Below are 12,911 nucleotides of genomic sequence, written 5' to 3'. Positions count from 1 at the left end.
TTAACTGAGGTGATGGAATCTACACTGTGGGAATCAGCTGAGTCAGTGATTTGGGGGTCTGTGAAGCTGGCTGAAAGGGGTCGATGGAAGAAGATGATCAGTGTTGCCCCCTTGAGGATAGGAGGGGTCACCGGGTTCTCTGTAAACAAACCGTATTTCATGGGATGACACTCCGGAAAGATTAAGAATGAGGAGGAACTTTGGGGATGTCAGAATGCCTAGTTATTCCTTTATTTATTTTAGGTTGGTTACTTACACACTGCGGCCTCCGTACAGCGTTTGCAATCTGGAAGGTTAGGTGAAGGCCACGTCTGCCGGTTTGCCAGCTTTTGCTTGATACGTTTTTAGGGCCAGCCGGTGAATGCATGTGTGGCCCTAATTGTGCCTTTTGGTTATGCCTCTTTCCTTCATGTGACAAGTCGTAAAAAACAGGTGTTGCAATAAGCGCTGAAGCTGCAGTTTTCAAACGTTTAAAAACCTGTTTTCCACTTGTCATCCAGAGGTGGTGAATTGACTCATTTTAACAGGTGCTTGGTGTGCAGTTTAACTCAACCACATAGATCTGTACCTGCATTTCTGTGTTCAGTGCATAGTATTTTACTTCACGTGTATTCAGTCTTGAGTTTGACAAGAATGGAGTGGCTTTCCCACTTCCCCGAACTCCGTATACATAAGCATGTAATTTTATCAGCAAGCAGATGACTTAAACCAGGGAGAATACACAGAATATTGGAAGAGCCCTGGTTTGAGTAGCAGAAAGACCCAGTCCCACCCCATGGTCACCCATTTTGCCACAGTTAGTCAATTGACATTGGACATAGTAATTCACCTGAGTTCAGTAAACATTAATGGAGGGTTCACTCCATGCCAGGCACTATGTCAGGGTACTGCATTGCTATAATTCTTACCAGATTCTGATGGGTATTTTAAAATTCATTGGCCCGTAAGTTTATCCTTTCGGTAAAATTATGAATAGGCTGTCTTGAAGGAGGAGGGTTGGGCACTTATTAATTAACAAGTCTTTTTTTTGGTTCATATGACTTTGTATGCGTTATTCTTTAATGACTTTTCACATTAATCCTATAAGGTGGGTATTACTATTTCCATTTCACAGATGGCACTAAATAATTTGCCTCAAGTCACAAGGCTAGCAAGGGATATAGTGAGAATTCAAGCCCACCTAATTCTCTGAGCTTAATATTTCTTCATTAGTCACATGGCTTCAAGCCAAGGAAAGAGCAGTTAATGTAATTGAGCATTTGTTTATTTCAGGCACTGTCCTGGGCACTCTCATTTGTGTGCTTTTATTTAATCCTCATGGGAAATCCGAGGTGGTAATATTTGAATTATACAGTTTGACTTCAGGATCATTGGAAGAATAACTTAGGGGTGGACTTAATCTGAAGGTTATGTTTTGTTCTGCTCCTTGAAGATGAGGAATATGCCCAACCAAAATGATAATGTCGAATCATCCAGTAAACATTGACTGTTGCTGATTTTGTTATTAATTATAGTGTGCTGTGTTGATGACTAAGATAAATCTTGGTGTGACACTTAGATGTAACTATTTAAACTTCTGATTCCATATTCAGTTACTTTTGACACTTGCTTTTAGTGACTTTTATGACTGAAAAAAGATACCTCACAAAGATTCATAGATCCAAATGGAGGAATCACATCATTGGCGACATTCCTGATGTCTCAGCCATCAATTACGCAGAGGATTGTGTTGAAATCGCCTGTGACATTCCTGTCTTCCTTGATCTCAATCATTTATTCTTGCTAATTAATTGGAAGGTGTTGCATTTATATATATAAAGAATTAACTTTAAAACCCCTTTTTAAAAACACTGTTCAGTAGACTTTAGATTCATTGAGATAATTTTTCATGCTTTCAAACCTTTTGTAACCTGTGTAGATAATGATTTTTTAGAAAGTGTTTTTAATAGACATTGTCTCAGCAACAAAACCGTGTAACAGTGGGAACATTTCCAAGTATTTATCAGAATGTCCTCTCTATGGTATAAGTATTTGAAAAGCAGCTGCTTTTCTCACTGATTAATAAAGTGAGATATCTTTGAGAAGACAGATTGTGTGTTTTGTTTTTTGGAATATACAGATGCTACCAGTAGCCATCTGTCATCACATAAATGGTAGCTGTATTTAGAATTCTTCTCTTTGTGAAGAAGAAAATTGCTTATTATTTTTAAATTCAACTCCTAAATATTTGGCCATTAAAAAACCCCAGGAAATCAGAACATTGTCATTTTCTGTCTCTTACAAAGATTCTACTGTTTAAAGGTCTGTTTTGCTAATGTAGACTATATGCTCCAGTAAGTGTTATTGTGCTGAAACACAGGCCAAGCAGGGGTACCAATCTTCACCCTTCCCATCATGGAACTACCAGCCTTCTCCTTCTCCTTGTATGGCCTGAGTGAGAGTGCCAGTGACCATGTGTGTATTAAGTATTAGTACAACTTTTAAATCTATTTTATCTCTTTTTGGATTCTGATACCTTGGTTTTAACAAAGAAAGATACATTCTTTTCCTAGTTAGTCTTATGGTATGTATTAAAAAGAAACATATAACTTAATTTTTTTTTTTAATGGAGGTACTGGGGATTGAACTCAGGACCTTGTGCATGCTAAGCATGCACTCTACCACTGAGCTATACCCTCCCCCCACTTAATGTTTGCTTTTATTCATCCTGCCAAGTACACCTTGAGTTCCCAGTAGTGCTCATCACTGTGCTGGGTAGGCACTGTGGAAGACAAAGAACCATAGTCAGCATTTATAAATTGTTTACTTGGTACCAGAAACCATGTTGGTAGCTTTACATGTTATTTCATTTATTCTTCCAATAACCTTATGAAATTGATACATCCCTATTTTATGGATGAGGAAATTGAGATTCAGAAGTTAAGAACTTGTCCAAAGCCACCCAGATAGTGAGTGACTGAACTTGGACCTAAACACGTAGTATGTTTTAAAGGACTATTCTTCAAACATGTTCAATTTTCTTTCAAAGATTTTTGAAAAATTACCGTATTTCTTGTACATTTAAAAATTGACTTAAAAATTTTTTTCATTACAAGTTTAGATAGTTGTAGAGGATAATTTTTGTTGTGTTGTAAATACTGATACAATAAAAATACAGTTTTTTAACCCAGTGGAATCGAAATGCCATTACATATTAAAAAAATGCTTGAACAAAGTCTTCATTAATATTTGGAAATTTAACATTGTGTCTTTTCCCATTGAACTCCTTTGTCCACCCTACTTCCTCTGCAGAATTTTCCTGTAATTTACATATTTTATGCTTATGTCTTTTATTGCTCATGCTGTCGTTTCTCTGCAATAAAAACATGTAACAAAATTGATATTAAAAATTTTGTTACCATTAAGCTTTCTTTTGCAGTAAGTGTATTTTCTGGTGTAACATCTTAATTCCCATAATTTCTTCACTATTTTTTCTTTTTTTTTTGAATTTTTTAGTGGTTTTCTTAGTGTTTGCTCTGGGCTTACCATATTGAGCTTATCAGTATCTCAATATAGTCATTAGGCTTTCAGTGTTAAATTTTTCCTCTGGATTGTGTGGTTATTACAGTTACTAGAGTGCAGTTGCTCAAAGACAATATAAATATATTATACATTTGAATAAGTAAACATAAAAACTTTTATTGGAAATATATTTATCAATGTTATGGATGTGTTTCCCCCCTTCCCTGATTTGTTCATGTATCAGTAGATAAATATACTTGCAATAATTTGATAAGATTCTTTATAAATTTCTTTCTACATTTTTAAAAGTTTTAAGCTTAAGAAACACTGATGCCATAAATAAGTAGATGAGAATTGTAGGGATTCTGCAGGAGTGGCATCGCTTAGTTCTTGGAATTTGATGGTCATGCCCAAAGCACGTGTAGGATGGGGAGACACGAGGCAGCTCACTGCCGGCCCTGCCTGGGGTTTTTACATCCTAGGCAGCGTATAAGGGAGGGCTCAGGGAGGGAAAAAGGTGTGCGTTTTTTGGCTAAGTGGGAGAAGGGAGCCTGTACGAGGGAGTATGGGAAAGGAGACCCAACATGATGCTGCTTCTTTAAGTACTCTTCTCAGGAAGATCAGTTTAAGGAAGGAATATATTTGGAGATTGAGGATCTGCATATGTATACCTTAAAACCATCCATGTCCATGTGCTCTTTAGGAAGTCTGTAGGATCACACAAATACCAGTGTGAGGAAAGCCAATTAAAGTAGTAACCTCCAGTGAAAAAATGTGAGCCAGTGTTCAACATGAGGCCTATAGACAAGGAATTGCGACACTCCCCTTACGCCACAGAGCATATAGGAAGTACCCCACATGCAGACTAGTGTTTGATGTATATTTGTTATTTCAACTCAAACACTCTATATTGTCTGCCACAAAAACATATATTCTACTAACTATACTTACATTAATTCTCTCTTCCTTCTGTTGTAAACACTCCTCTGAAACTGCTCTCAGTGGGATCACCCATACCCTGAATGTTGCTGAATTCAATGGACATTTAAAAATCTTTGACTTTTTAAAAATTAAGCAAATATTTATTGTGTACTTCTTATGGGCACTATACTTGGAGTATAGGATTCAACAAACCCATTATTGTCTTCAAGGAGCCTATGATCTAGAAACAAAGACTTAGTAAATTGAACAAGTAATTGTTAAGTGTGATAAGCGTTGGGAAAGTAGAGGGTGACAGAAGACTCACTAACAGGAAGACCGACCCTGCCCTGAAAGTGAGCTTCCCGGAAGAAGTGGTGTTTTAAATGAGGGCCAACTAGGTCTGAGCCAGGTGCAGAAGGTGGGTGTGGGAGGCCATCCACCTGGAGAATGGATTGAGACTGCTGGAACCTGCTGTAATCCAGAGAGATGGTGGTGGGTTGCCCCAGAATTGACTTCTTGTTGGCTTTTGCTGCACTTGACCATGCCTCTCTTTATGTTGTCTTTCAGCAGTTTTCTGGGACAAGAGGCTCTCTTGATTTTCCTTCTACTTCTCTGTTTGCTTTTCATAGTTTACTTTGTAGGTTCCTCTTTCTTAACATGTTTCTTAAGTGTTGGTGTTTATCAGGATTCTCTCCTAGACTGCTTGTCATTTTACTCTACGTCAGTTCCCAAAGGCTCTCTCTCCTCCCCCTGCGGCTTCGTTTAGCCCTCTGAGTTTGTAATGCCTTTCAGTATTGCAAGCCCAGATGGCTTTCCTGAGCTCTGGACCAGACCATCCAGCTGCTTTCTATACATCTCCACCTCCATGTCTGCTCAGATGTGCTCTTTGGAACTGAACTCATCCTCCCCTTCCCCTGTCCTCAGTCAGTGGTCCCACTGTCTAAGCAGTGCTTCAGGCCAGCAGCCTGGGAGTCATTCTTCGTTCCCTCTTTTCTTTACTCTTCGTGATGCCAATTAAATCTGCTTCCTAATATATTTACAAAAATTCGTCTGTCTCTACCTTTCCTCATTGTCACTATCCTTGCTAAACCAATTTCTCTAATTTCTCTGCTTGAGTCTGCCTCTCTGCTTGAGTTTGCTTTCCAGCAGTACGTGCTCTACACAGCAGCAGGAGTGACCAACTAAAAGTTCTAATCTCATCGTGACAATCTTTGCTTAAAATCTTTCAATGCCTTCACTTTTCCCTTGAGATAAATTTCAGACTCTAACATTACCTACAAGGCTTTTTGGATCCCAGTCACCCTTATGTGTGTAGTCTTGTCTCTGGCTCATTACCCTGGGATGCCGCACTAAAGCCTAAAGCAGCTTCCCACACCCTTCCCCCAAAATACTCTTGTATCTCAAATACGTGTGCTTGCACTCTCTGACCTCTGCCTTCTTTGAGTTCTTCCACATGCTGCTGTCTGCCTGGACCAGTGTGCTTGGTAAGCTCCTCAGCCTTCTGGCCTCAGCTTTAAATAGCACTTCCTCAGGTGGCCTGCCTTGAATCTCCAGGTTAGGTTCTTTCACACACTCAAGTAGTGCAGTGTGTTTCGGTCATGCAACTCATCACACTTGAATTACATGTGTCTTTCATGGTAAGCTATTTTGTATGCTTAGGAAGGACCAGGAATCATCTTTATCTTGGTCTCTACTTTTTATATCCATAGTGCCTGACACACATATGAACATATTTAGCACTTTTGAATAAGTTAACAATTTTAAGTTCTTGTTGCTGTAATATCAAAATGCACTTGGTTTTTCTCTTTAGTGTCTCAATGAGATCCTGGAGTCAGCAGATGCGCCTTTAGAAGTCACTGAAGGATTCATACAGTCAATTTCTCTGTCAGTTCCATGGGGCTCCTTGCTACAGGATAACTGTGCACTGGAAGTGAAAGGGTTAGAAATGGTCTTCCGACCTAGACCTCGCCTAGGTAGGTGTGTTACGTTTTTCTGTTTGTTGGTTTCTATTTTAATTCTTTAGAGATTGGGAAAGTAACCTAATTGCATTAAATTCAGTATTTTAAATTTATTACGATGCATTGTGTTTGTAAGATTTTTAGTAGATAAACTGTTAGGATGTGGTCCTTGTAGAGTGTGTGTGATTGTTATCTTTAGAGTTATTTCTCTCTTTACTTACCCATAGGAATTTTAGTATACAGATGATTGGTTTAATTATTTGTTACCAATTATCTATAAAGTGACTTAGGTCTTAAAGATTCAAACATTGTGCCAGAAACAAGGAAGTACTCAAAGATTGATGGAGAAATATTAGAAGGATACAGGGTTGGGCTTGAAGGGGCTTCCGCTGGCCAAATCTGGAAAACTTGAGTATCAGAAAGGGTAATGACAATAATGGATTATAACACACTAAATAAAAAAAAAAACCTAAGTCCATATGGATACAAATATGTAAATATTATGTAAGGAGGGCAAGGAGAACATAAAGTTCTTTATTGCTATTACTTATAAACATAAATGGTAATATATCACTATGTTTTCAGCGACCATAGTAAAAGTCCAGGTGAGGATCATCAATGAATGCTGGTACCATTGGGTGAAGGCTTGTTGAGGAGCTTGGTATTTAGACAGTATCAGAATAACTCCCACTGTTTACATATTATTTGCAAAGAGAAAATTGTTCTTTCACAGTGGAGGAAATTGACAGTCAGCACCTGTAACTGAGTGATCAAACTTAACCTCATCGGTAATGGGTCAGACTGACAACATGTGTGTCCTGATGTAGTGGACTGAGAAGAGTGCGATATCAGTTTTGTACTATTCCTGCTAAATGTGCTTAATCTGAATCAAATCATAAGAAAACAGCAGGCAAATCGAAAATAAGAGAAACTATAAACTAGCTGGTTAGTAGTGTTAAGAAAATGTCAGTGTCATGAAAGACAGTGAAGGAAGAGGAACTGTTCAGATTAAAGGAGACTGAAGCATGAATAATTAATTTTACTTCATAATTATGTTTTTTGTTCAGTTTAGTTTTGTTTTTTTCCCATGAAGGGTATCATTGGGGCAGCTGGGGAAGTCTGGGTATTGAATGAGTGTAAGATATTATTGTGTCAGTGCTAAGTTGCTTGGGTGTGTTAATGGAATTGAGCATTTGCGGGAGACTGGTCTTGTTCTTAGGAGTTACATGCTGAAGTAATTAGGAGTGAGTGTTGTGATGTCTGCTGTTTACCTTCAAATAGTTCAGTGAAAGTTGGAGTGTGTGTGGTAATCTTGATGAATCTGGGAGTAGGGTATGCAGGTGTTTGTTGTACTGTTCTTTCACCTCTATCTTAGGACTGAAGATTTTTGAAAGAAAACTTTGGGAGGGAAAAGCTTTAAAGTAGTAGTAAGTCATTGTTGACAAGTATATGTGTGTGGTAGTTTTAATTACACGTAAGATGTTTTCTGATTAACAAACACGTATAGAGTGCTTCATTTTGCCAGATACTGTTCTGAGTGATTTACAAGTATTATCTCACAATAACTATTTGAAATGGATACTTTTTATTATCTCCATTGCCGAACCGGAAGTTGAATCACAAATAGGTTTAATAACTTGTCCAAGGTCATAGCTAGTTTAGTGGAAAAGATGGGATCTGAATTTAGGCAGTCTGTTTCTGGAGCCCGTGTTCTTAACCACTGTGCTATGTTGTGTCCTGTGTTGTCTACTGCAGAGTGTGTGTGTCTGTGGGTTTTATAGGCCAGTAAAATCATGATAGTAAATCATCTTAAATTATGAACTTTAATTCTTTCAGTGACAAGTGATGTTTGTAAAGATAGTCTTGAAGAGTTACAATCCCAAGTGCTGCCTGAAACACCGAAGTAGAATTATAGTACCTGTATTTTGAAAATTGGTCATCTGTGCATGAGAATTCTTTATAATCTGGTATTTAATTAGCAAGAATATTTTATCTTTCAACCAAGCTGAGTAGATATAGTAATACTTTGCTACAGAAAGTAAAATATTTTCCCCTTACTTTAAAAATATTTCACTAGAAGGACTTTTAAATTTAATTTTGGAAGGCAGTAATTCTAGTAATCCTTGTCAGTTTGTTTTGAATAGCATAAGGAAGTGTGGTGGAATTCTCTCATAGGAGATCTGGAAAGGATTTTTCACTAGTCATGTATTCCTTCTCCAAGGATGCTCTTCTGTTGTATCTACATACACCTACTGTGCTTCTGAAGCCTGGGTCAGCTGCTGCCTCTGCCAGATTTCCAATGAGTTCCTTCAGGTGGAAGTACTAGCCTCTCTTAGCTGTCGTAATATTTTCTGGTGACACTCAGTAGTTGCCTGTTAATTCTTCGTGATAGTACTCTCTTTCTTCCACTATCTTGTAGTCTCTTTGAGGGCAGAATTAATAATGATTTTATTTTTCTATCCCCTTCAGCAAGGTCAGCTAACTATGGCCTGCAGGCCAAATCTGGTCTCTCACCTGCTTTTGTAAATAAGTTTTTATTGAAACATCTTTCTGTCTTCATTCATTCATTCATTCATCCATCCTCTCTGGCTGCTTTTGTACTAGAGTGAGAGTCAAGTAGTTGTGATGGAGACCATATGACCTACAAAGACTAAAATATTTACTATTTGACCTTTTACAGAAAGTTTGTTGACCCCTGTTCTACAGTATTTTGAACAGTACCATGTATATAAAATGCTTGAATGACTTTGTAAATTAATATTTGGCAGGTGTATATCATGTAATGAGAGCACATGTCTCTGGACTTTTTTCTGTGGTCTGCTTTACAAATCTGTCATTTTCCTTTTCAATTATTATTCTTATATTATTATAAGATGATGTTTGAATCTCAAGAGTAATTTCTAGAATATTGTATCCATGGGTAACACCATGATGCTTAATATCTCTTGGAGGATTAAGAATTTTATGTGTTTGAAATGTGTAATTTTAAGAAATGGGTTTGTTGTAACTGTGAGAAATTGTTTAGGATTAATCTATATTTTCTGCAGCAACTGGTTCTGAGCCTATGTATTGGTCAAGTTTCATGACCAGCAGTATGCAATTGGCAAAGGAATGTCTTAGCCAGAAACTAACAGATGAGCAAGGAGAAGGAACCCAGCCTTTTGAAGGACTTGAAAAGTTTGCTGAAACCATTGAAACAGGTTTGGCATTATTGAGTATTTTGAAAAATTTTAGATTTTATTTAGTAGTTTAGTACCTTTATTTAGTTAGCCTTGTATCAGGAAAATTTACTGGAGTGATTTTTTTTTAAAGAATTACTATTCTTACTTCAGAACTTTACAATTGAGTAAAATACAATATTTTAAGTATTGTATTCAGCTTAATTTCATGTTCTTTTTTACCCTAGCTTCTCCTCTGATTATTTTATTATGCTTGTATAATGCAGGGGTTAGAATTCAACAGTGTTAGTCATTGCCCCAAGTTGAGGTGTAACATAGGGTAAGTGCTCAGCAAGGCAAAATATTTATTACAAAACTCAAGATTTAGGTATTTTTTTAGGGAAAGAAATTCAACTTTTGTGAGTTCTTATCAAATTAATTTTGTATTTATCCCTTTCATTAGAAGTTTGTAGTTAGTATACATATGGTCTCATGTTGATGGCTACCTGTTTGTTTACTCTAGTACTAAGAAGAGTAAAAGTCACTTTTATAGACACTGTTTTGAGAATTGAACATGTGCCAGAAAATTCCAAAACTGGAACTGCACTTGAAATTCGAATAGAAAGGTAAGACTTATTCTATCTGAAAACAAATGACCCTATTCTTCCCTTTATAAGTAATAAAATCTGAATCATTAGATTTCAGGATGCTTTTGGAGATGAGAGGTGATTATATTAAATTAATATATTAAATTATTTCTGAGTAAAGTGCTATTCTTCAAGTTATGTTCCAATCCCATTATTGAAAACTGAAAGTTTCAGGGTATAATTATACATAATATGATGAATATTTGAATTCACAAAGCAAGTAATTATTTTAGTTAATATCAAATCAAAATAATGAATATTTGAGTGGTACTAAATTTAAGGCACTCCTGTTGGAGAGTTTGATTTTTCATATGACCAGTGTTCTATTTAGGTCTATGTCATTAATGTAGAAGGCTTTTTTTGCTTTGCTTTCTTCTATGTAAGTATTGCTTTAGGCTAAGACTGCTGTTTTATTTGAGGATTCTGTGAGGATATATTTAAGGTCAATTGTATAAATAGTGATTTACTTAAAAAAGATACAAACATATCACTTTTAGTTTTTTGTGTATGCCCACCTGAAGCGCCTATAGACAGCTCCAGAACAGGGACTGATTCGCATGCACACTGCTGAGTGTTGTTTTGAGCTGGTAACTCTTCACCTGACCTGCTAGCAGAGAGAAGCAGAATGAAGCATGGAAGACGCTTGATATGTGGATCTGTGGGGGCCTTTACTGCATTTTTTAAGTAGATATGTTCTGATTTCTCCTTCACAAAACATACCTATTAGTGAAACAGTTACTGTTAACAGAACCTTGAAATTAGGTTGCATTACCTTAAATGGTGTATTTAAAAACTGTCTAAAATCTAATGCATTTAGGACAACATTGTTTTATTTAAGTTGAAGATGAGTCATAAGAACTCATGGAGTAGTTACAGGATTCAAGAAATGTCACGTCAGACTTGTGACTTGGAACCAAATGCCATCTCACTGTTACTAAGAGATGTTTGTGAGGGAGCACAGGAATTGTTATCCTTGAAATGAACTTTAGGAAGTTATTTTTTCCCCCCAAATTTAGGAGCCTCAGAAAGTTACCTTCTTGGGGTTGATGTCTCTTCATGAAAATATTTACTGGAGTAAAGCATGGTAATGCTGACCCGCCTTGTAGGTGTATTCTGAGGAGAGCCGACACTTGAACAACTCTTTAAACTTAAACAGCTTTGTGCATTTCTTAAAATTGCAAGTAGGTTTTCCTAGGAGTTTTATGCAAATGCTCTTTTGGTTTTTAACTTCTAGAACAGTGTACTGCGACGAAGCTGCCGATGAGCCCTCAGGAATCAGCGTGCACCAGCCCACAGCGTTTGCGCACAAGCTGCTGCGGCTCTCTGGAGTGTCTCTCTTCTGGGATGAGTTTTCTGCATCAGCAAAATCTTCCCCAGTGTGTTCAGCTGCACCAGTGGTAAGGAAAAGAAGATGGAAAACGAAATCATGGACTTTTGAAAGGTTTACATGAGGGCTGCTAAATTTTCCTAGGATAGATAGTGTGTACTGATGGGTTTCTGCCTGATCTGGGAGTTAACACAGATATTCAGTAGTGTGGGTACATATTTCAGAGATTTAAAAATACATTTATAATTAATGTCATTTCTACCATTGCTGTGTATTAATTTAATAGAGAGACATTGGATACTATGTCTTGGAGGAAAATGGTATATTAACATCCAATGTCATTTTTACAGTAAAAACAGGAAATCAAGCAGTGTTCACGTTTACCTTATGTAATGAATGTATCGCTGAAAATTTATCTTACAAGTCATATCTTAAAGAAGCTATATAATTAAGGAACTCTGTTAATCCCTTCTAAGAGTAGAGAGTCCTTTTATAAAAAATTAGTCACTCCATGATTTATCTTTTACTTTATCTTACAAATCAGATTTTCTTAATTATAGAACATCTATTAAATTTTCTTATTATATAATTTGAACCATTACTGTGCTTTTTTTCCTTTTCCATAATTTGCCTTTATTATCAAGGAACGGTGCTGTGTTTCGTGCTAGCTGTAAGATGCTGGTTTATCCACTGACATGAAGTACAGTTTTCAATTCATCTACTTTATTCTTCTTAATTTGACAATTGTATTTTGCATTTCATTTTATTTATACTAAGGTATTTTAAAGAATTTCTTTCTTTCTTATTGTGTTATTGTAGGAAACTGAGCCAAAGCTGTCACCTAGCTGGAATCCCAAAATTGTTTATGAGCCACACCCACAACTAACTAGAAATTTGCCAGAGGTAGCACCCTCTGACCCAGTGCAGATTGGAGGGCTAATTGGTAGGTTGGAGTTGAGTCTTACATTGAAACAGAATGAAGTACTTCCTGGAGCTAAGGTAAGTGTTTGTTTTATTTTCCGTAGATTAGAAACAAAACAAAGCTACAAGCATCATTTAACCTGCGCAGTGACCCACTGATCGGTTGCTGTAGGTTGTCCTGTGCCTAGGGCCCCACTGTCGTGGAGTCAGCGTTTTCACCTCAGCTGGCGCCTCTGTTCTTAGATCACAGAGTTCATGTGAGGGGTGCCTTTGCCCATTTGCTACAGCTCAGGATTTGGAGCTGTTTACTACACTCACTTGTCCCCATGTTCAAAAATGTTCATTAGTTCATGTAACTAGGAATTGCTTAAAGAATCTCTGTCATCATAAAATTAACAACTTTAAAGAAAGAGATTTGAAAAGCAAGAAGCTGACTGAAGGAGATGTTTAGTTACGTGTGTGTAAAAATATTCACTGA

The 12,911-nt window shown here is 37.0% G+C and overlaps 1 protein-coding gene across 1 annotated transcript in view; it reads left to right on the top strand.

Moving 5' to 3' along the window:
- Nucleotides 1-12,911, top strand: part of ATG2B (autophagy related 2B) — a 63,789-nt gene that overhangs the window by 859 nt on the left and 50,019 nt on the right. The window contains 5 exon segments of the mRNA XM_006184160.2: nucleotides 6,233-6,395; nucleotides 9,428-9,580; nucleotides 10,062-10,164; nucleotides 11,420-11,582; nucleotides 12,332-12,511. Coding sequence (XP_006184222.2) covers nucleotides 6,233-6,395; nucleotides 9,428-9,580; nucleotides 10,062-10,164; nucleotides 11,420-11,582; nucleotides 12,332-12,511 — 762 coding nt within the window.

Source organism: Camelus ferus, chromosome 6 (assembly GCF_009834535.1).
Source record: "Camelus ferus isolate YT-003-E chromosome 6, BCGSAC_Cfer_1.0, whole genome shotgun sequence".
NCBI lineage: Eukaryota > Metazoa > Chordata > Mammalia > Artiodactyla > Camelidae > Camelus > Camelus ferus.
Note: the sequence above shows the minus strand (reverse complement) of the source record. Positions and strands in the feature narration are given on the sequence as shown.